Source organism: Trifolium pratense, linkage group LG2, assembly GCF_020283565.1.
Source record: "Trifolium pratense cultivar HEN17-A07 linkage group LG2, ARS_RC_1.1, whole genome shotgun sequence".
Lineage (NCBI taxonomy): Eukaryota > Viridiplantae > Streptophyta > Magnoliopsida > Fabales > Fabaceae > Trifolium > Trifolium pratense.
Genome location: NC_060060.1, coordinates 28,235,776 through 28,258,477, shown reverse-complemented (window position 1 = coordinate 28,258,477; position 22,702 = coordinate 28,235,776). Strand labels below are relative to the sequence as shown.

General features: G+C 33.0%; 3 protein-coding genes across 6 annotated transcripts; 1 reads left to right on the top strand and 2 right to left on the bottom strand.

Moving 5' to 3' along the window:
• Positions 1–991: 991 nt before the first annotated feature.
• On the bottom strand, positions 992–8,743 carry LOC123905502 (cleavage stimulation factor subunit 50). Of its 4 annotated transcripts, XM_045955127.1 has the most exons (14): positions 8,386–8,740; positions 8,218–8,301; positions 6,453–6,565; positions 5,645–5,717; positions 5,440–5,523; positions 5,273–5,359; positions 4,518–4,588; positions 4,332–4,383; positions 4,184–4,241; positions 3,528–3,628; positions 3,276–3,430; positions 1,963–2,071; positions 1,577–1,633; positions 992–1,497 (listed from the first exon to the last, which is right to left on the bottom strand). In XM_045955127.1, the coding sequence occupies exons 1-14, from the start codon at positions 8,491–8,493 to the stop codon at positions 1,345–1,347; spliced, it is 1,305 nt and encodes a 434-aa protein (XP_045811083.1). In that variant the 5' UTR covers positions 8,494–8,740; the 3' UTR covers positions 992–1,344. The 4 variants fall into 4 exon arrangements, with proteins under 4 accessions (XP_045811083.1, XP_045811085.1, XP_045811084.1 ...); XM_045955129.1 differs by lacking the exon at positions 8,386–8,740 and having other exon boundaries at positions 5,645–5,828; positions 6,453–6,574; XM_045955128.1 differs by lacking the exons at positions 8,218–8,301; positions 8,386–8,740 and having other exon boundaries at positions 5,645–5,828; positions 6,453–7,729.
• A 3,734-nt stretch (positions 8,744–12,477) lies between these two features.
• LOC123905501 (protein COBRA-like) lies at positions 12,478–16,096 on the top strand. Its single transcript, XM_045955126.1, has 6 exons — positions 12,478–12,839; positions 13,212–13,291; positions 13,900–14,356; positions 14,648–14,804; positions 15,144–15,421; positions 15,531–16,096. Exons 1-6 carry the CDS (start codon positions 12,779–12,781, stop codon positions 15,815–15,817), a joined length of 1,320 nt encoding a protein of 439 aa, XP_045811082.1. The 5' UTR covers positions 12,478–12,778; the 3' UTR covers positions 15,818–16,096.
• Positions 16,097–16,526: 430 nt separating this feature from the next.
• LOC123905500 (COBRA-like protein 4) lies at positions 16,527–19,872 on the bottom strand. Its single transcript, XM_045955125.1, has 6 exons — positions 19,702–19,872; positions 19,497–19,576; positions 18,652–19,108; positions 18,004–18,151; positions 17,315–17,610; positions 16,527–16,978 (listed from the first exon to the last, which is right to left on the bottom strand). Exons 1-6 carry the CDS (start codon positions 19,799–19,801, stop codon positions 16,692–16,694), a joined length of 1,368 nt encoding a protein of 455 aa, XP_045811081.1. The 5' UTR covers positions 19,802–19,872; the 3' UTR covers positions 16,527–16,691.
• Positions 19,873–22,702: the final 2,830 nt, after the last annotated feature.

Sequence of the window (22,702 nt, the reverse complement as noted above, 5' to 3'; positions counted from 1 at the left end):
ATCAACGTATCAAACATATTCCTCGAACACAAAGTTACACGAATTAGTTCGACGATCATAATCAACATTGAAGATTTCCTTCATCCCAGACATTACTAAACTGGCAATTAGTCATCTCACTCGTCAAGATCCTCGACAAATAATCGTTTTGAAGAAGCCTCGAGTTAATATACTTGACATCAAGATATGTTCACAATTTCAAGCTCGACAACACAAATCCAGCGGCGAAATAACTTCAAGTCACCCCTCCATTGCACAATACTAACAACTTGGGGGGCTCTTGTTCTGGACTGTACCTCAGCCCAACTCAGTGTCGAGCTCGGCACAATTCAATGTTGACCCAGAGCAACGCTTTCCTGTCCAACGCCCACATAAGCCTCCAATTCTGTAAAAGTCGACACCAGAATGATTAATATTTACCGTCAATTATGGCTCTTCAGCCGTTATTCTAACAACCATCAACAACGAGGCCACAAAACCTGCCCTCACATTGATAGTCTTGGTTCCACACCGAGGGCTATATATACCCTTCTCATGTAGAAGGGACAAATATTCATTCTTACTCTCTTAACCTCTCACTTCACGCAATACTTACTTGAGTGTCAGAGTGTTTTGCATGTACAATGTTCACCAACCACAATCCTTCTAATCATGTAAGACCAGAAACCATTCCATTTTTCTGTATATACTTATTGCCCTGGTTTACTTACATTTGCTCCTTTCTACTGATTTTGCTCGATCTCACTTTTCTTCGAAGCCATCCAGATAATAATCAATGTCTTAAGTTTGTTGTAATGATTTCCAAATAGAGATCGCTAGGAAAAGAATTGCATATTAACATTTGAACAATCATCTACCTAATTGAATCCTCTCCTTATCTTATTTTCTTTTTGATTTTCAACATTGATGAAACTTCAAACTCATTTTCCACGATTTTATTCGAGCTTACTATGTACAGTTTAAACAAGTTCATGTCAAAATTGCCCTCCTGTAGCTCAAGTCGATTCTTGTTCATTTATAAATTTAGTTTAAGGAACTTCAAATAGAAGTATGTGAAAATAAACGATGTCAAAATGGGTGAGGGGGATACAAAACAGACCTGTTAACATTATACATATCAAAATTAAGCTAAGTTGGTCCAAACAGGGACTGTGAAATAAACAGTTATTAAGAAGTACTTGAAAAACTAAGCGCACAACATCAACACAAACATAATCCTCTAATTTTATGCAGCAAATACATTTACTGATTTTGCAGTGAATAATAGTAGCATAAATTGGGCGAGAGAGATTTCCTGAGCTAAATTTTATTCATTGATCGCTTTAATTAGGGACTGTATATATATTAAACCTCCTTCCAGAACCGAATTGATCTATCAGTTCCACACGAAATAAAAGCAGACTCTACTGGCGAGTGTTCAAGCCAGCGTGGTGCACCAACATGATTAGAAGGCCATTTTGCTACTATATCTGTTGTCATCGCATCCCAGATAACAACCTGCAAAGTACACAAGATTCTTCATATAAAATCCGTTGTATAAAGCTAACATCACCAAACAGTAGACAGCTAAATAAACCTCGTTGTTCAGTTCATCTATGGATAGAATAAATTCTTCTGTCGCATTAAAAATAGCCTGCACAGAGAGTAGACAGAATGGTAAATTGGTAACTATGAGAACATGGATGGAAAATGTGATAACTACTTATTGTTCCCCAAAAGACGAATGCATGGGAATGGAAAGTTTTCACTAAAACTTTTTATTTCCAATAACATTGACAGACAATAACTGCTTGTGATTGTATAAAGTAGATCAAACAAACAATTTTTAAAACTAATGGTAGGTCAAATTAACTAAGAAAAAATGACAAGCACAATCTCTCTCGTTGCAAGTTAAAATTCTATGCATCTGCCTCACTAAAAAAAGTTGGCTTATCAGTATATAAATTGACCAAATCAAAGTACCTGGCATCTTAGTTGTGTATGTACGGCACCGAGATATTGTTTGACTAATCTTCCAGAACCAGCCTCCCAAAGCTTTATGGTAGAGTCCTTACCACAGGAGAGGACAAACCTAGAAAACAGCAGTTATATTGATACACCAATCTAAAGCTTATTCGACAAATTTGAAGTGTAAATAGTTGGTCAAACCAGCATTGGCCATTATATCAATCTAAGCTTTTCTCTTCTGTTTTTTTTTCCTATGCTGGAGAGGGAGTTGGTGATTTTGCTAAGATAAAGCAAACATAGCATTGATCAAATAAACTACAAGATCTTAATGTGTATTGTAGTAGTAATTAGTAAACATGGTGTTCATTGCAAATTGGTTCATTCTCTGGTGTTAAACTGTTGAGATATTCTATATTTATGACTAGGATATTATGATTTGATACTCATTACCTATTTGGTGACTCATGTACCTGTATATATACATTGTATATTCCTCTTTCAATATACAGAAAATAAACCAACCTTCAGTTTCAAGTTGGTATCCGCTGGGCCGTCTGCTATCAAGTTCTGATCGGGTCATTCACCTTTCATATCCGCGCCTCAAGCCCATAGCGCTTGGCGCGAGGGGGTGTGTTAAAGAGTCTCACATCGGTTGCGAGATGTCCTGAATATGGGTTTATAAGTAAGAGGCAATCCTCACCTTACAAGCCGGTTTTGTAGGGTTGAGTTAGACCCAACTCTCAATTCTAAGATAAACCAATAAGGTTCCGAACTCCAACAGGAGCAATAACTTCAAAGTAGACTTGTCAAAGTGGGGCATTGGCCTGCGAGCCCGGGGTGGGTCGAGCCGCATTTATTTTTTCTTCTGGCTCACTAAAAAAGTTGAGTCGACTGACTTATCCGTCAAACTGGGTGAACCAGGCTGGCTCATATGCACAGTTCTACAATCTTTCTTTCTGTTCTAGTTTAAAAAACATCATCAGTTTAACACCACTTCATTATGTTCAAAATCAAAGGGAGTAATGTTTGTACAGGACTTTATAATTGGTATATGGATTATAGTCCCCTTCATACTCTATATTGATAAACTTTGCTTATAAAAAAGTCAGTGATGAAGTTTTACATTGGTTAATAATGGGTTAAGAGATTAGTTATGGTGTGGTCTGTCACTTAAGCCCGTGGTCCGTGGAAAGAGGCCCCTCTGTTGAACGCTCCCTCGTCACTAGGGACAGAACCAGGAATAATTATTATAATGGTCTATGTCTTTTACTGCATCAATGTACATGTCAGTCACTTAAACAAATATCTGCTCCAAAATGTATTTATACCTTTGATCTCTTGTAAAAATTGCACTGGTAGCCTCTGCTGTTCCATGTGCTGCAGTTATTGAGCGCACACAATTGGCAGTGATGCCATCCCACAACCGAATAGCACCATCTTTCGATGCTGTAACATACATGGCACCTGTACAAGAATATCTAACCTACAAACCAGACAAGGAAATAATTTGATCACTGTAGCACCGATGAAAGTAAAATAGTTAATATTAATAGTTTGTGAGCAAGAGAGGATTGACATGCCTGGTTTATGGCTCCATTAGGGCTATTATCTGGGACATTTGCGGAAAGATAACACTGAAAGGTATTTATATCATACAAATGTGGAATCGCATGATCAGTGCCTGTCAGAAATTGATATTTATCATCTTTGATGTTTTGAGAAAATCAAGGAAGAAAGCAAAGATGCTGATTGGATGGTAATCTATAAGCCTAAAAGTATTGGTTTATTGATACCAACCAAAAGTAATTCACTGGACCACATGAATTCCTAAGCTCGGTTTCATACAAATAATACTGAGAGGTGAACATGACATGATACTGTTGATATTTAATATTATTGTAAATATATTCTAGAGTATTCTTAGCATAACATATTCCATTCCATAGTAATATTCCTTTGTAATTAATGCTCTTAATATTATATAATGGAATGTCCGTGATGCTCTATGACACACGGTTTTCACCATATGCCTCTTGTGTTCTCTGTTATTTTCTATTTCAACAGATACAATGAATATAGCTCCACAGCAAGCATGATGTTTGTAATTGAAAATTTGCACACTATTAAGAAACACGAAAAGAACACATAAATCAAGATTGAATCCATTTTATTTTTAGTAATGAAAAAGACATTGGTAGCATATTATTATGCAGAACGATGTGAAAAATGTAAATACCTGCCAACAGAAAGTCCCCGGAGGGGTGAAAAGATACAGAGCGAACATTGTGCGTGTCCTGCAAGACAATTCAACACAAATGAAAGTTTATGCTTAATTCTTATTATTTCTCATTTGTTGCTAGTATATAAATGTAGAATAGCACTACCTGGATAACCCTGTAAGATCTCTTGGCATTGGTTTTTGAAACATCAAAAAACCTAAATGATATTACACCAGCATGTCAAATTCTAAGAGCAATTCCAAAATATAAAGGACAGAGACAAGAAAAAAGAATAAACATGAGACACATATTACAGAAGAAATCAAATAATTATACTACAAGAGATCATACTTTATTGTCTGGTCTTTGGCTCCAGAGACCAGGATAGTACCTTGCGGATGAAAATCCAAATCATTTACTGGCTGCAGTTTTGTTATATATATAAGAAAAGTCAGATATATGACGAAAGTTTCTCAGAATCATTTTATAAGCTTTACATTTCACCACATAAAAGCATAATAGGATATGTAAAAACAAAAACCTGCCAAACATTTCACCACATAAAAGCATAATAGGATATGTAAAAACAAAAACCTGCCAAACCTCGTCAGTATTAGAGCAAGTGTAATACATGTAAAAACAAACTCCACAACAGCACAGACAAATAGAAGTTGGCACGTTGATATTCACATATTATGTTAGGCTGCTAATGTAAATTTATCACAACAACGATAATTTTGAACTATGAGCTTCCGTAGGTCTGGTGAAATATAGATGAAGAATAAAACCCATACAATTTTAGTCATTTGTAAACTGACGCTCCGCTTTTCAGTATGCTAACTAAAAGTCTCCAAATCCAGTAACCATAAAACTTCCAATATTATTAGATTTTAAATGAATACTAACAATATGTAATATTTTCGAACTAAGGGAAATTATCTATTTGACACCTTAGAAATTAAAAGCTATCGTGAAGCCAGGTCATTGTCAACAATAGTTGAAAAAGACAATTATTAGTTTAAAATCATACAGAAATATCAAACTATGCAATAGAGGAAACAATTTCGCACGAGAAACTCAATAGAACTTGGAAAAGTGCAATATACTTGTATATGGTCATAATATGTTTTTACAACAGACCGCACAGGACCATCCTTTGCATCTGGTAGCAACATTTGCTTGATTTTTGAAACCTGCCAAATAAATTGAAGCATAAGTTTGAAAGTTGTGTCAAGAAAGAGCAATACATTTATTCTAAATAATAAATTAGCACCTCAAATAGCTTTATTGATGTATCTGCACTTCCAGTGGCAACAAACCTTCCGTCAGGGCTAAACCTAGCACATCTGGCAACATTCTAGAAATTAAGCCAATCAGTTCCAAAATCAACAAAAAGTAACTGCTCATTCGTAAGGTTTGCATGGTATTTTGAAATTATAATGCAAGATATGTTGAAATTATTAAAGCATATTGCATACCTTGTGTTCTGAAAGGTGTCGTGTCTCGTGCTTTGGGAAACCTTTTGACGAACCTTTTAAATCTGGCAAAGAGCTGTTACACCAAAATACAGAGTTGCCGTTGAGAGCATTATCACCAATGAACAATTGATGACTTAACATTATCCCTATATAGCAAATTGGATAGGATCCCTAGATAGGAACCCTGTCAAATATTCTATATGAGAATGAAGGAAACTTAAAAGAGTATTCCAAGTAGCATGAGATAAATTATGTTTGATGATGAATGCAAAATATCATTTTGTAACTCTATGTTAATCTTAAAGATGGGATCAAATATGCAATCCTGCTTTCCTTAAATCATTCATTTCCACAACCAAAAAATAAAAACAGGTAAGAGAAACACAACAACGGCATATCCCTGCATCCTAAAAACATACGTGCTAACTTTCACTTTATTCATTTCCAATTAATAGAAGTGAATGTTAGTCTTGGTTGAACTGTTACATACTCACTTGAAAATAAAATAGATAAGCTTGAACTGCTTTTCCCTTATAAGTTTTAAAAATATAGGACAGAAAATACTGAATTAAACCAAAAGCAATAATTTTCCACAATGGCTATGGAACCATATGCTAACCATTCCTCAGTTTTCTATTCAAAAAACATATAACAGTAATTATGAAACACCATAACTGGCAATGGTGGTAGCAACAAGTAACAACATAATATCAAGCATTTCTCTGAACAAGGAATTAAACATTGTTCCATTCAATTCAAATGCAAAAGGTGATCAACCAAAACAGTAGAACAAGTGTAGAAAATTTGCCTAAAATCAATGGCTGTTGCACCGGGACGAGGCAAGGGTAATGATGCACCCAAATCTTGAAAGGGAGAAGATGAAGTCCCTCTTGACACGTCATCCTTTTCCGCTGCAAGACCCTGTTATTTCTTTAGAACAAAATACTTCCTCATGCTCACATTAAAGGGAAAGTTTAGATTACACAAAAGAAAGGAGTAAACTCCCAAGTTTATATTTGATTAGCTTTCCCGCAAGACACATTAGTCCCTAAAAATGCAAACAGAAAAAAACCACTATAGTCCCTAGGTACCTAGTATGATAGTGATAAGAGGATATGAGAAATTTTTGAAATTCAGGATACTACGAGACCTGGATACATTAACAAAATCATATACATGTAAAATACTTGCAAAGAAAAAAACATAAGCATTCATCAAAAAAATACAATCACAATATCCACAATTTACAAAAAGATACTTATATTCCAAGCAAAAACTTTAGAGTTTTGTCTCTAACATAAAATCTAACTCAAATGACTTGATATCAACAAAAGAATCTTTAGGAGAACTCAAAACAGGGACTACAAAAAAATTGTCGATGTCCAAGGAGTACCAGGACTCGGGAAATATAGGAAGTATCCAAGAAATATTCATAAAAAACAATAAAAAAATACTTTTGGAACATGTGTCTGAAAGTATCCGCAGAGTCTCGGTGACAGAGGACATGGTGGAAGATATCCACCTACAAGGGGCCATCTACATTAATTGACAAGAATGTTTCTTTCCCTACTCATTTCATTTTTCTTGTCTTATTTTATTGTTGACTGCATTGCTATGTTCTATACATTGAGGACAATGTAGTGTGACTAACTTCGCATGCAGAAATAACATCCGGGTGCACGCGAAGACAACTGGAACGATAAAATTTTGAGTTTCAAGGGGTTTCACGCTCTTGGAGGAAGTTAGAACGGCAAAAACTGCAGACTCGGAAAACTGATGACTAGTGATGAGTTTGCACACACTTCAGGTACAACACCCACCCATTTCATATTTTGGAGCATCTCTAGCCTTCATAGATAGCGTTTAACATGACAGACATTTGAGCATTACAATAACTAGACTACATTTTTAGGGACAAAATTTATTTATCCATCACTATAGTCAATAAATAAAGGTTTAAATATCATTTTAGTCCTTGTAAATATAGAGTTTTTTTTACCCAATCGTTAGTTGGTTCAGTGGTTATTGGCACTGAACTTGGTAGGGAGGACCACGGTTCGATCCCCCGCAACTGCGATCGGGAGGGGCTGGAACCACTTGATGCCAGAACTGACCCACAAACCAGATTAAACTGGTGGTGAAAAACCAATATATATATATATATATATATATATATATATATATATATATATATATATATATTTGTTTTTAGTCCTGTAAGTTTTTTTGTTTAGATTTAGTCCCTACAAATTCAAAAATTGTTGCTTTTGTATGTTTGGTATGACGGTGTGTATGTCAGAATCACAGTGATCCATAGTGATTTTCTAACGTGATACCAAACATAGACTCCTTGATGTCATATGTGGCCCAATATAGTCATGACAGGTGGCGCCACATGGCCCAATAAGGCAATTTTAGGAACTAACAACTACTATTTTTGAAATTGTAAGGGCGGAATCCAAACAAAATAAATTACTGGAACTAAAACCAAAATACATTGTTATTGCAGAAACTAATATCATATTTAGACCATAAACAAAATATGAAATTAGGGGGTTTGTAGAAGCAAGAACCTTAGCAACCAAGTCAAGAAGCTTATTGGGCGGGGCTTCAACATTCAATGGTGTCATAGTTGCTGAAGCAACAGCAGTTGCAGCCTGAAATGAAAAAATAACATTTTATTTAATATAAAAAATGAAGAATATTTTTGAAGAAAAAAAAAAAGAAAAGGAATATCTAACCTGAGTTAGATTGTTGTGACGAAGATGAGAGACAATTAGAGAATTGAGGTGTCTGTAGAGTTTTCCATCTTGCACTGTTTGCTCCGAGATGATACTGTTGTTTTCCATCTAATCTACAAAGTTGTTGATTTGTTCTACTGAAAAAATGTACAGTATATAGTAGAAATGTGGAATAGAAAGAACCTAATGAATTGCTGAATCAGAATGAGAATAAGAATCTAATGAATTGCTGATTGGTTGGGTAAGTAAAGTTGTCTAACGAGAATGAGATAATCTTCTCACTTTGTTTTGCTGCTGCCTTCGCCGTCAGTCACTCGTGTGGGTTTTGTGTTGGTGTCAAAATGACAGAGGGTATGTTTGTATGTTTGGGATTTTTTAAAGACTTTTTTTTTAAAAAAATAAATATATATATATATTTTATAATTTTAATAGTGTCTGTTATAATTTTTTAAATATTATTTTGGAAAAAAAATATTATTTTTAACTTCAAAATGAAAAGTTAATTCTAATAATTTATTTTTTACACAAATACTAGTAACTTTTGTAGAATCTATTTTTAAAAAAATAAGCTAAGGAACTTATATGTAGGAGTTTCACATTTTAAGAAAATAATTTTTATGATATTAGAAAACGAAAAGTAGTATTAAATTTTTTAAAAAAATTAAAAAATAATTTCTATATTTTTTTAAGTTCAAACAAACGCACACAAATTTATTCTAGAAAATGTAAGATCATTCACAATGACATTTTAGCTTCTTCAAAAAAAAAAAATCATTCACAATGAAACTCTTCATTGTTGGATACTTATTGGCACACATTGCTTGTTTATAATTTTTACAATAATAGTATTAATTACTATATTTAATAAATAGTCTACCGATAATTCTATATCATTATAAATGTGTTTCACAAAAAAAGTACTCCTATTATAATGAAGAGGTTTATCATAGAAGTGGTGTCGATTTTGTTTTCCTCCAATGAAATACCTAATGAGTACCAATACTTAAAAAAAGTAGGTACTCTTGTAACAGTCCGGACCCCTTTTCTACGTATTTAGTAGGCAATCCCGGTTGTCACCTCACGATCTTCTCCACCCCCCTCTCTAGTGGAGTTTTTGCCTTCCGTGGGAATCGAACCACGTACCCTGGGGTTCAAATACGTGTTCAATCCATTCCCACTACACAAGACAAACATTTAAGATATTGAATAAATTTTGTGTTAATTTTGTACGATGTTTAGTAGATAAAATGTTATTTTGGTATTTTAGACAACTTGTGCAGAGGACAAAAAGTTGTCCCGTGGTTTCGTGGGGGACAAAAATTTTAGTTTTTTTTTTTTTGTCTTTTGGCTCACAGTTTATCCAGTACCAGAAACAGTTTTAAAAACAAACACAACACAATTGAAATTGTCTAGTACGGTCCTTTATTTTTTTAGCGTATCAAACACGTTCTAAATAAAATATTAGGCTTAACTACACATTTGGTCCCTTACATTTATTTTATGTTTCAATTTGGTCTCTTACGTTTAAGAAGTATCAATTTGGTCTCTTACGTTTATTTTAGGTTTTAAGTTAGTCATTTCTGTTAGTTTTGTCACAAACACCGTTTAAACAGTACACATCTCAGTGTGTCCAAGTGCCACGTGTCTGTCCACATATGCAAATTGGCTGCCACATGTGACAAAATTGACAGAAAGGACTAACTTGAAACCTAAAATAAATGTAAGGGACCAAATTAATATATTTTAAACATAAGAGATCAAATTAAAAGTTAAAATAAACATAAGGGACCAAATATGTAGTTATGTCTAAAATATTATTTATCTGTTTTCAAAATAACTCAATAACAAACCACCTAAAACTATGTCAAAACAATATGTGTGAAGAGTGCACAACAGTCAACTATGTCAATAAAATTGGGACGGAGGGAGTATCTTGTACCAAAAGCTTTTCGAGAAAAATAATTCATTTACGTTCCTTCTACTTGAGTGATGTTGCATTATTGCTTAACATGAATGGGACATGAAATAATGTTCAAAATATATAAATAACAGTAACCCAATTTTTTTTTTCACCAATAAATAACTATTGCTAGTTGCTCATATTGTAGTGACTCATTTATCATATCTATTTGTATGTAATAAATAGATCTATGTCCAATATAATACAAAGTTCTTTTTGTTTTTTTTTTTGGTAGAAAAAAGTTCTTTTTGTTTAATATAGTACAAAATTTATTATTCGTAACACACAATTCAACTAATTAGATTGAACACTTTTAATTGAAATTTACTATTATCTCTTTGTCTATATATAAAAAAAAAATATTGGTCTTCCCTTAACACCAACCGAATGTGAAGCCTCTACTTATGTCTTGTTAATTGCTATGACAAATGATTTTGAGAGGGTCATTTTTGAAAGTGATCGTCAAATAGTAGTTAATGCAATTATTAATGATTATAGATATGAGAATGAACTAGGTACTCTTTTGTCAACTTGTAAGTCCATTTTATCTGCTAATGCTAATTACAACATAACATTTATCCAGTAGCAAGCTAATAGAGCCGCTCACAATCTAGTTAGAGAGTTTGTATTTCAGTCTAGCCCCACTACTTTTATCATCCTCCAAGTTGTATTTCTTCTATTATCATTGATGAAATGAGTTTAGTTTACTTCAAAAAAAATTGAACACTTTTAATTAAAATTTACCACTATCTCTTTGTTTATATATAAAAATTATTTGATTCAACTAAAATATTGAGTTTAAATTGTTACTAATTTCTCTTTTTTTAAGTTAGCAACTCACTCTTTTTATATATACGCAAGATAATAAATTTATTTTAGAACGAATTATTCGAGAGAATCCAAATTTAATTCCTTATAAAATTGGTTTTTAGCTGAATTTTATTTATCATGTGATCGAATTCTAGATTATCAAGACTCTTTTCCCCAGAAAAATCAAAGAATTAAAACCAAAAAATAAAATAATTACTTTCAGAGTTTATTAAAATTAAATAAAACTAAACATATGATGCATAAATAAGTATTTTGCAAAGACAAAAATGAGCAACTTCGATGAGCACCGACAGAAAGAGGAAGGAGAGACATTCAACTTTATTTTTTTATTTATTTATATTCACATGTAGGCCCACTCATACTCGTCACTTTGTTTGTCTTTCTTAATTAGTTAATTCACAGCTTTTTCTCTGTCGGTACCATTCATTCTTCCCATAATGTCCCCAAATACTATGGAAATTACTAAATCAGAGCTTATTAAATTTTTCTTAAATAATTTAAACATACACCACCCCTTATATCTATACCTATATAGGAGTATAAAACTTCGGTGTCGACTTTTCATATTACCAATAATATATTTGATTTTTTTTAGTAGCAACAATTTTTTTTATTAACAAGCTCATCATAACATAAAACACATTTTTTAGCGGTAAAAATCTTTTATTAACAAACTCATCATAACATAAAATATGTTTTTTTTTAACATAAGTTAGACATGGACAACGCAGAACGCATCTGTCTAACCCGCTAGTTAATATAAAAAAGGTCATACTGGTGTTTCCGAAACATTAGTTAAGGATAATTTTTCCTTGAAAACAATACTTATAATAATATTTTCCAAACAAATATTGACTATACAAATTTTAATATACTTTTTTTTGTCATAATATAAAAAAAATTTATCTTTATATATGTGATCTATAATATAGATCAAATATATTAATTATACAATGAGCATAAAATTATTATATATGTAGGGGTTGAGATTCAAATCCCGATCCATTTATTCACTATTGGAGGTTACTTGACAAAAAAAATAACACACACCAACCTTATTATCGCCTATCGTAAAAAAAAAAAAACCTATTATTATGTCTTTCATTCAATTAAATCGTTTTTTTATAAGCAATGTTATTACAATCTTACGTTAGTTTTTTCTCCTTTAACATGACTTGAACTTCATGCTCCTTAACCCTTAGCTCGATTAAATCGTTCTTTAATCGGATACACCTAGCTGGCTTTTGAAAATCTCAATCAATGTTTATATATACTAGTTTGAAAATTATAGACTTTGATGGCTGTCACTGACTAATAATAAGGGTATTGTTGATATTTGATATTTAATGTCTTGTTTCATATCTTCTTCCACATGTTATTATTTCTTAATTTTACAACTACATAATAAAAGACCGTGATTACATTGATTTATAGTTATAGTATAGTATATCACTTCATCACAAAGTCACAACTCTTGCTCTGCTCATGAAACTATAGAGCTAAGATTTCTTACTCTCTCTTCACCTCTTACTGCTTCTGCAGATCTTTAACTTGAGAGCTTCATTGTTAGAAAAAAAACAAGCAAATCTGCATCAAGAAAAAATGGAGTCTATTGTAGTTTTACTCTTGTTACTCTTCTCTTGCTCAACATTCACTTCCACAGGTAAATCTACTTCTCTCAATTAATCACTTTACATTTTCTGTTTTCTTATAAAAGTCGTTAGTCTCTTTTTATTACAACTTTGGTGAATGATGGTTGAATTGTTGAAGTGTATTTCTATTTTTGAGATTTGAATAGATAATATATAGTTAGAACCATTATGGATATGAAAATTGATTTAAGTAAGTCAACATTTTTGGTGATTCTACTTATGGATTTATGATAAAGATCTTTTTTTTATTTTTTATTTTTTTTATATATATATATATATATATATCTTTTGATTAACAATCTAGTCAATATAGAGCTTTAATTTGTTAAAAAAAAATTGGCTTGAATAGTAGTGATAATTTGAAAGTGATTTTTGATTTACAGAAGCCTATGATCCGTTAGATCCAACTGGAAATATAACACTCAAATGGGATGTCATGAGTTGGACTGCAGATGGCTATGTTGTAAGTGTTCACAACTTCCTTAATTTGATTAAGTTCAAGGAAAAACATTAAGCACACTCTGTAATTTGACTTGTGATTTGAATTTTTTTTATGGAATCAACAAGTAAGAACTATGTAAAATGTTGATTAAATATAAGGAAAATGTAAAACTATGCTTGATGGAATGTTCTCTATTGTACATACCTGTTTCAATCTGTACTTAAAAGATTTTTTATTGGGTTAACTTGTTATTGTTGAGAAGTCCCGTGTATGAGTTGAAAACGAGTTTATAAGCGGGAGACATCTCTCACCTTACATGTCGTTTTTTAGAGTTGAGTTAGGCCTAAACTAGATTTTATCACGATCCATATGAGGGGATGATGTTCGATGAAATATGACCTGAATTATTGAATTTATAAGTGGGAGATACCCCTTACCTTACAAGCTCATTTTGTAGGGTTGGAAAATAATGGAAAACAAAAATAAAGTTGTTTCCAACGTTTTCTGTACAAACAAATTGACAATTTTGCAATTAGAAGCGAAATCAGAAAATGAAAATATAAAATGTTTTCTGACGCCAAATAGATTCGAGTATTTCTAAAACATTTTGATTGGTTTGTGTTGAGCAGGCTATTGTTACAATGTACAACTTTCAACAATATCGACATATTCAAGAGCCAGGATGGACACTAGGGTGGACATGGGCTAAAAAGGAAGTAATTTGGAACATGATGGGAAGCCAAACAACAGAACAAGGAGATTGTTCGAAATTCAAAGCAGGAACTCCACATTGTTGTAAGAAAGATCCAACGGTAGTTGATATGTTGCCAGGAACTCCTTACAACCAACAGATTGCAAATTGTTGCAAAGGTGGAGTCTTGAATTCATGGGCTCAAGATCCAAGCAATGCAGTAAGTTCTTTTCAACTTAGTGTTGGTTCTGCCGGAACAACTAATAAAACAGTAAAACTTCCGAGGAATTTCACACTCAGAGCACCTGGTCCTGGTTACACTTGTGGTCCTGCAAAAATTGTTAGACCAACTCAATTTATTACCAGTGATAAGAGGAGAGTGACACAAGCCCTGAGTAAGTTGCTAATTGTCTTTTCCTAACTTTCTTGATAATATCAGCATCTAGATCATGGTTTTAAATTGCGATTACATAGCAAATCGTTATATTGTGGGAAAATGCGGCCTATGCATTAAAATTGCGGTTGCAATATTGATGTAGAGATCTCAAAATCCTTAACATAGCGGCCGTAATTGCGATTGCAAACCGCAGTTTAAAACCATGATCTAGATATAAGATGTGTGCATAGTAGCCACACTATTCAAATTTGAGGTTTTCTATAACTTAATATTAATGTTTTTGTGGCAGTGACCTGGAACATTACTTGTACTTACTCTCAATTCTTGGCTCAAAAGACACCAACTTGTTGTGTTTCACTCTCATCCTTCTATAATGACACGGTAGTAAACTGCCCAACCTGCACATGTGGCTGCCAAAACAAAACACAACCTGACAGTTGTGTAAAGTAAGTCTCCAATTTATCATTTTCATTCATCTTGTTCCAGAAGACTGTTTGAGAGAGCTTATGAAAATAGCTTATGACATGTTCACAAGCTATTTTCAGCTTATTTTATAAACTCTCCAGGATAGCTCATAAAAGCAGCTTATAGCTTATATGAAAACAATTTGATTTGATTTTTTCTTTTGTTATAAAATAGTTTTTACACAAACACCTACTATATGATAACCGCTTAATTAAGTTGTTTATTGAAACGGAGCCTGGTACTTAAAAAGAACGTTTCATAGTGGATTTTGTCATCATTTTACCAACTCATGATTTATTTTTGCTGAATTTGTGTTGCAGTCCAGACTCTCCACATTTATCTTCAATAGTATCATCATCAGGAAAACCTGCAAATACACCTCTAGTTCAATGTACAAGTCACATGTGTCCGATACGAGTGCATTGGCACGTGAAGCTCAATTATAAAGAGTATTGGAGGATCAAGATCACAATCACAAATTTCAATTATAGAATGAATTACTCACAATGGAATCTTGTGGTGCAGCATCCCAATTTTGATAATCTTACTCAGCTTTTCAGCTTTAAGTACAAGTCACTAAATCCCTATGAGGGCTTAAGTAAGTTCTATACTTTCATAAGGCTTAAACATATTTTGGACTTTATATCTAAACATGTTCATAATTTTATATTTCAATACTGATGTTGTTTTTGGATGTGGTTTTACAGATGATACAGGTATGTTGTGGGGAGTAAAATTCTACAATGATTTTCTTTCATCAGCCGGATCATTTGGAAATGTGCAATCAGAAATCTTGTTTAGAAAAGATAAATCAACTTTCACATTTGATAAGGGATGGGCCTTTCCAAGAAGGATTTATTTCAATGGTGATAACTGTGTTATGCCTCCTCCAGATGCATACCCTTGGTCACCAAATGCATCTTCAAAACTTGTTTTTTCTTTAGTTATTACACTCGTAGCCACTTTAGCTTCTTTATTAATCATATTGAATTGATCATAGTAAAATTCCATTCTGCGTCAAAATGTTAAAGATGGTGTCAACCTCATTGTGAGAAATGCACAAGAAGCTGCCAATGAAGCAATAAAAAGAGATGCAGGTGGATGAATAGTTGCCACAAGAATTCTTTCCTGTTATTTATTCAAACCTTCATATATGTAACATATTTTCTACTTTTGTGTTGTATAATTATTTGATAGGGATGATTATGTTAAGTTACTTGCTTGGATGATTATTTTTCCAATCAGAGAATATCCAATTTATTTTTCGTGTTCAGATGAAGTATTTAATTGTTTTTCTCCTAAGGACTATACTTAAGGGAGTGGTAACTCTTTTTTATATACATGTCAGAGCCAAGATGCATGTAACTGATAGATGACCATGTAGCCTGAGTTCCTGTGCTACCCCTAGGACATGAATCGCAATGGGGTGTTTGTTAGTAAGGGTGGAGATATCTTAGGTTAGACCATATGTGCAATTTTTAGGGTAGGGAAGTGTTCATATGGTCCGCAATAAATTGATGCTTAAAAACCATCCGAAACTCTAATAATGACTGATGGTGCTTCAAGTAAGTAGAAATTGATGATGTTACTTTTCCCGAGTCAAAGACTGTGACTTAGTTGGTGTCGGTTCAGCAAAAAACAGCGAAACAAATATTAGTAATGGATGGTTAATAGTATATATATGTACGTATAAATAATCGTGGGAGATGCCAACTTATACATTTTATAGATTTATATATTTTTCTCTTTTGGTGATAATATGCATCAGTGGTCACGAGAAATTCCATTTTGCATATTTCCCATCAAAATCAAAACTCATCATAAGCTTCATATAACCTAACTTCCAGCCCTTATACATCACAAAAGAGTCACAACCAAATGAAAAATGATGCAAAAATCACATAGGCTACCATTGTTACAACACTTTTTGGTAGCCTATCAGCAGAATTTGGCAAAAATGGATATGAATCAGGAGGTGGTAGCATACATTCATCACCATTGAAGTATACCCTTCTAGGAAAAGCCCATCCTTGCTTGAGTGTAAAGGTGTTCTTGTCCTTTTTCATAAGTACCTCAGATTGTACATTCCCTTTAGCCCCAGCTTCCATTAATAGATCATTGTAGTATTTCAAACCATAGAACATTCCTGTGTCATCTGCATACACAATTAAATCATGCACTAAGTGAAAAATAAATGAATGAAACTCGTCTCTAATTTCGGCTAAGTGAAGCATAAATTTGTCTTTAGTTCTGTCAATAAGTATTAAATGGATTTGGGTTGCATGCAGTCAGAAGAGTCTGCATTCACACTGTCAGCACATATGTGCCTGTTCAGTTAAGATCAGACAATCTAGATTTCAATCTCAGTATCCACTTGAAAACGGGAACATTCGATATTAAATATTAATCACTACAAATGTGCTGACCGAAGGATGCATGCAATTCTGTCTACATTCAGTTTCGACTATTGTCGGAAATTCAAAGGACTTACTTATGGCTTGATAGGGAAGAAGTGGCATGTATTCAAAGCTATAGACTTGTGTAACATTATTAAGATTAGGGTGTTGCACAACAAGACCCCATTCTGTGTAATTCATTCTATAGTTGAAGTTGATGATTGCAATCTTCACACGCCAATAGTCCTTATAGTTGTCTTTTATATGCCAATGCACACGAACAGGACAAAGGTGGCGTGTACATTGTAACAATGGTTTTGGTGTCAGTGTCATAATATCACTCTTTCTAGTCTTATTATTCTCAGCCTCTTTCAGTATCTTCGAATCTTTCCTGCATTTCCATAATCACAAATCAAAATTAGCATTACTATTTCCACATTAGGAGTTAAGATTCAACATTGCAGTCTGCAATTGGCCACAATATAAAGATTTTAAAGGTTTCTGTTTCTGCAACAGCATTGCGACTGCTAATTGCGGCCAGATTTTGCTGCAATATCAAGGGTTGCAACACAACCGCAACGAGGACTGCAACCGCAATATTTAGTTAAGCTCTCGTTATCTAGGTTGCGTGATCAATGTTTTTTATGTCTCCACAGTGGCAATTGAGATGACATCAATCAGTTGTACTGGCTGTGCTTTTTGTCCTATTAAGGATCATGATGGATCCTCCACTGCAATTTAAAACTTCACCAATGATGTGAAAGTAGAAATTAAATCGGCTTACGTGACACAAGTAGCATTATTTTGACAACCACAAGCACAGGCTGGGCAAGCTGTGACTTGGTCATTGTAAAAGGTTGACAAAGAAACACAACAGCTAGGGTTCTTGGAAGCAAGAAATTGTGAATAAGTACATGTCACATTCCAGGACACTGCATAGGAAAAAAACATAGGAACATTAGATAATAATTAAATAATACTAATACATTTGTAATCAAGGTTTTAGATGGAAATGCCAATCATGCAGGCACGCACGTTCATATTTCAATCTTTGTAATTGAAAAGAATGTGGTCGAATGTGACTAATGCAGCCGCAATTGCAGGGCTGGTCCTGAGACTTTGAGGGACCTAGGCGAAAAGTAATTGCGCAATTGCGTTCATGAGGTGACTTTAGATATATAAAAACCCTTAACATTACGGCCACTTAATTGTGGTAAAGGACAATTTTTTATAAAATATGATTGTAACCATCAAGATTTTAAGAAAAAGGTCTTCGATTACAATCTGGATCGCGAATCATGTTTTTGACATTGCAACAACTGCTATACTACTCAGATTGAGGCTTTACGTCAGCTGTATCTGATATGGAGACGATAACTATTTGCAATATATAATGCACATATAAGTTTAACAAGGGAATTAGAATGCATACTCAAAGCTTGAGCTTTTCGCCTACGGTCATCCGTAAGAATAACAGTTGAAGGAACTCTCTTAGCAGGGCCACACGAATATCCAGCGCCCGGTCCAAGCAATTTAAAATCCTGAGGGAGTTTCACCGTCTTGTTAGTTCTTCCAGAGAGTCCTACACCCATTTGAAATGCCGCGATTGCACCTGAAGGATCTTGTCCCCAAGAGGTTAACACACCACCTTTGCAACAGTTTGTGTATTGCATATTGAAAGAAGCTCCAGGTAATAAATCAACAACTTGAGGACTTCTTTTGCAACTATGAGGAATCTTTAACTTGAACTTTGCACAATCTCCTTGTTCTGTAGCTTGTGCTCCCATCATGGCCCATATGATTTCTTTCTTTGCCCATGTCCATCCTAGTGTCCATCCAGGGCTCATAATATTTCGGTATAGTTGAAAGTTAAATAATGTTACAGTTGCCTGAAAAAGTTCAACATGATAGTATATCGCGATTAGTTTGACGATGGTTAGAACATTGTTTAGGTGAATATTTTTTAGGTAAAATATGTTGCAACTACATAAATTAATCCTTGGGGTAACAAAGATTTATGTAAGGGTTTGACTTCTCACTACATATGGATTTCCATATGTAGTGACTAGGGATCGGACCCTCGACCAAATAGTCATGGGATCTAAGCATCAATAATTTATGCCACAATTTTTTGGTTAGGTGAATATTAAGATGAAATAATTCTATCGAAATTGAGTATGATTATGTGACATGGAATCTATTATGTCAGGAATATCAAGGAATCCGATTATCGGAATTGCTCGGAATAAGAATGATAAGAATTTAGAAATTACTTACCATATAACCATCTGATGTCCAGGACATGATATCCCATCTTATTGTCACATTTCCTGTTGGATCCAATGGATCAAATGCCTCTACAAGCACAAAAAAAAAAAAACTAAGTTAAAATGAATCCTTATGATATGATAATGATATAAACAACTATATTATATTTTCACTACTAGTTTCCTATGTTTTGTATATATGCAAAGAAATTTACCAGCAGGAGAGATTAGAATGAGGCATAAAGCGACAAACGAAACCAACTTCAGTTCTCTAAATGTGCAGTTATGATTCTTTTTACCATTATCAAATTCCATGCCTGAAGTTGAAGTTAAAGAAACAAGTTCTAATGTGTTTACACAATTTGCATGTGTGTAAATGTGCTTGTGTTTATAGCAAAATGTTATAGCAATGTGATTGAAGTATGTTGTTATCACCTAGTAGTTGTAAGGTCCTTGTGAAAACATTGTACCATCTTCATATAAAATATTCTGTTTTGCCTCAGGACACATCAAGTGTTAATCAGTTATCTGTTTCTTTAGTTTTCACTCACTTTTCATTCATGAAACCATTAACTTTAAATTAGTGATTATGCTTTATGGTTTGAGATTTTTTAAGTCTTAGTATATTAAATTTTTTTTGACATGAAGTATATTCATATTTTAAGTCTAACATCGGTTTTATAATTGTCATCAAGAGGATTTAAACTTTGGCTTGGGACCTGGGAGTGTGCTTCTCTTGAGGTTTGAAGTTCGATTCTCTCTGGCGCCAATTTGAGTGGGCTAATTTAGCTTCTTCAAAAAAAAAAAGATTTAAACTTTGTCCCGTTGAGCTGACACTTGATGGACAATCCAATTTAGTCACTTTTATGATACACCATCGGTATTTTTTTTATCAAAATATTTCATCATTATTGAATATATAATAATGATGAAGTTAGTTATTTTTTCTAAAAAAAATTATCGGAAGAACAATTTAGTCAAAAAGTTATAAAAAGCTACCGGAAGAACGATTATCAATTTATTGGGAGTGATTAATTTCTTAAAGGACCTTAATTATTTTAAAAAAATTAGTCTTTACAATTACGTGAAAAAAATATATATTGGTTTCAAAAATAGAAATAGTCAAGTACTCCATATATCTAGATTTAGTTTTTGTGTGTAGGGGTTATAATCAAACATCAACATCTATCAATAAAAATATTTAGGTTTACAGAGAAAATAGATAAGTCATGTGTTATCTCTATGATATAATATGGCAATCAAGGCATGTAGTGGCTTGAGGAATGTGATGTTGAGTTACCATCTTAGGATTGATTGAAAAATATTATAATGTTGCAACGCATATAATATTAACATATTTTTTAATTTCAATATTAATATTAACTATACATTGAACAATTCGATTTCCCCAGCAATAAATGGGTCTTAAATCCAAGTTACAGTTATTGGGCCATCGTCTTGAGATTATCTATCAAACAATAAGGGTTGCTGTTCGGACCCCACGTTTTGCTACTAGCCTACTACTAAGTTTGTTTCTCCTATGTTAGCCTCCGACATTAGTAAAGCATATTAATGAAGAAATTCCATCTTGGAATTTAATCATTCAACACTTTTAAAATATAAAAAGTTACATTGCCAACATTAGTTTTGTCTTTCATTTACTTTTTTTGTATGATTAACAAGTCCACGAGAGCACAATTTAGCATAACCCTTTGTATATTAAACAAAATATATCTTCTACTAGTCCTAATTCAATTGTCAATGACGATATTGCTAGATTAGACACCGTGAGCCAAATTTGAATATGAGATCTTCCAATATTAAATGTGAGTTCTAATTAAATTTATCACCTTGAGAGAGATGGACCCAAAGTGGACAGATGTCCCTTGAGTATTGGGTCGAGAGATTTACTTTTGTCATCCTATCAGTTTTTCGCGCACCATACGCTTTTCCCATTTTATTCTTCCGCTACTTAAGTAGCGGACGACAAGTGGACGTTATAAGAATGAGAAATTTTTGAAAAATGTGTCCTCTACTTAAATAACGGACGTTATAAAAAAACAAATCTGGTATGATGTTTCTCTACTTAAGTAGCGGACATGGATAGTTTTATAATGCCATAGGGCGCGCGAGAAAATGAATAGGGTGGCAAAAAGAAAATCCCTTAGGTAGATCATGACAACAAGTTTGGAGGGTGGGGCTTAATTTCTCCAAAACAATTTCCATTGTGCTTTTTTTTTTCCAGGTTTATTCTCTTATTCTCTTGTGCTATATATATATATATATATATATATATATATATATATATATATATATATATATATATATATATATATATATATATATATATATATATATATATATATTGCTAAAAACTGAAAAAGGTGAATCTGTAAATAACCTTGCAGCACATACACTAATAGCATACGACGGGAACATGAAAATGTCTACGAATATAACAAAATAAAAGTAACCGAAATATTCATACTCCCGGATCTGCAACGATGACATCCAAATCTTCATCTTCATCAGATTTGTAATGAGTTTGAGTGAAAGGGACGCTTGCTTAATCTTAATTTTATTTTATATATATATATATATATATATATATATATATATATATATAAACAAAGAAAAAAAATTATTTTTTTATTTATGTCAATTTGAATCAACGAAACATCGTACTAAGATGAAAAACCAACAAACGATGCACAACACAATGAAGAAACAAAATGCCGCACTAAGATGGCGAAAACTTAAAAAACAAAAGAACGAAGAAACAAATCTATGTGGATAACCACTTATTTAAATAAAAAGAGAAAAAAAAAATGGTGTTGGGGGGTGATATCAGGCCAAAAATGGCCAAAAACCACCTCCTATGATGAAAGAATGAAAAGAGAGAAAAGTTGAGAAAATGAGTGGCGGCTAACCCTACTTTTCTTAAAGAAAAGGCAACGGTGGATAACTAAATGAAATATGATTTTTTGAGGATTTAGGATGAAAATAAAATTGTTGTAAAGTCGAGTAAAAATCATTTTAGTTCAAATTTAATTTTAAATGAACTATCTATTTTTTTTTCTTCTTCTTTTCACTAAGGCTTTGTTGGGTAAAATTAAACTATAAGTTAGCTGATAGTTGAAAAGGTAGCTGATAGCTAAAAAACTAGTAAAATAAAATTAATGTGTTTGGTAAATTTCGCTGTTGTAAGTACAAAAT

Excerpts from the sequence above, each read along its gene's own strand:
- LOC123905502 (XM_045955127.1), bottom strand. The coding sequence starts at position 8,493 with ATGGAAAACAACAGTATCATCTCGGAGCAAACAGTGCAAGATGGAAAA. Across the intron at positions 6,566-8,217 it reads TTCTTGACTTGGTTGCTAAG|GGTCTTGCAGCGGAAAAGGA; the intron begins GTTCTTGCTTCT and ends AAGAAATAACAG. Across the intron at positions 3,629-4,183 it reads CGGGGACTTTCTGTTGGCAG|GCACTGATCATGCGATTCCA; the intron begins GTATTTACATTT and ends AATTTCTGACAG.
- LOC123905500 (XM_045955125.1), bottom strand. The coding sequence starts at position 19,801 with ATGGAATTTGATAATGGTAAAAAGAATCATAACTGCACATTTAGAGAA. Across the intron at positions 19,577-19,701 it reads CATTCTAATCTCTCCTGCTG|AGGCATTTGATCCATTGGAT; the intron begins GTAAATTTCTTT and ends TTGTGCTTGTAG. Across the intron at positions 18,152-18,651 it reads GCGAAAAGCTCAAGCTTTGA|TGTCCTGGAATGTGACATGT; the intron begins GTATGCATTCTA and ends TTTCCTATGCAG.
- LOC123905501 (XM_045955126.1), top strand. The coding sequence starts at position 12,779 with ATGGAGTCTATTGTAGTTTTACTCTTGTTACTCTTCTCTTGCTCAACA. Across the intron at positions 14,357-14,647 it reads GAGAGTGACACAAGCCCTGA|TGACCTGGAACATTACTTGT; the intron begins GTAAGTTGCTAA and ends TTTTTGTGGCAG. Across the intron at positions 15,422-15,530 it reads AAATCCCTATGAGGGCTTAA|ATGATACAGGTATGTTGTGG; the intron begins GTAAGTTCTATA and ends GTGGTTTTACAG.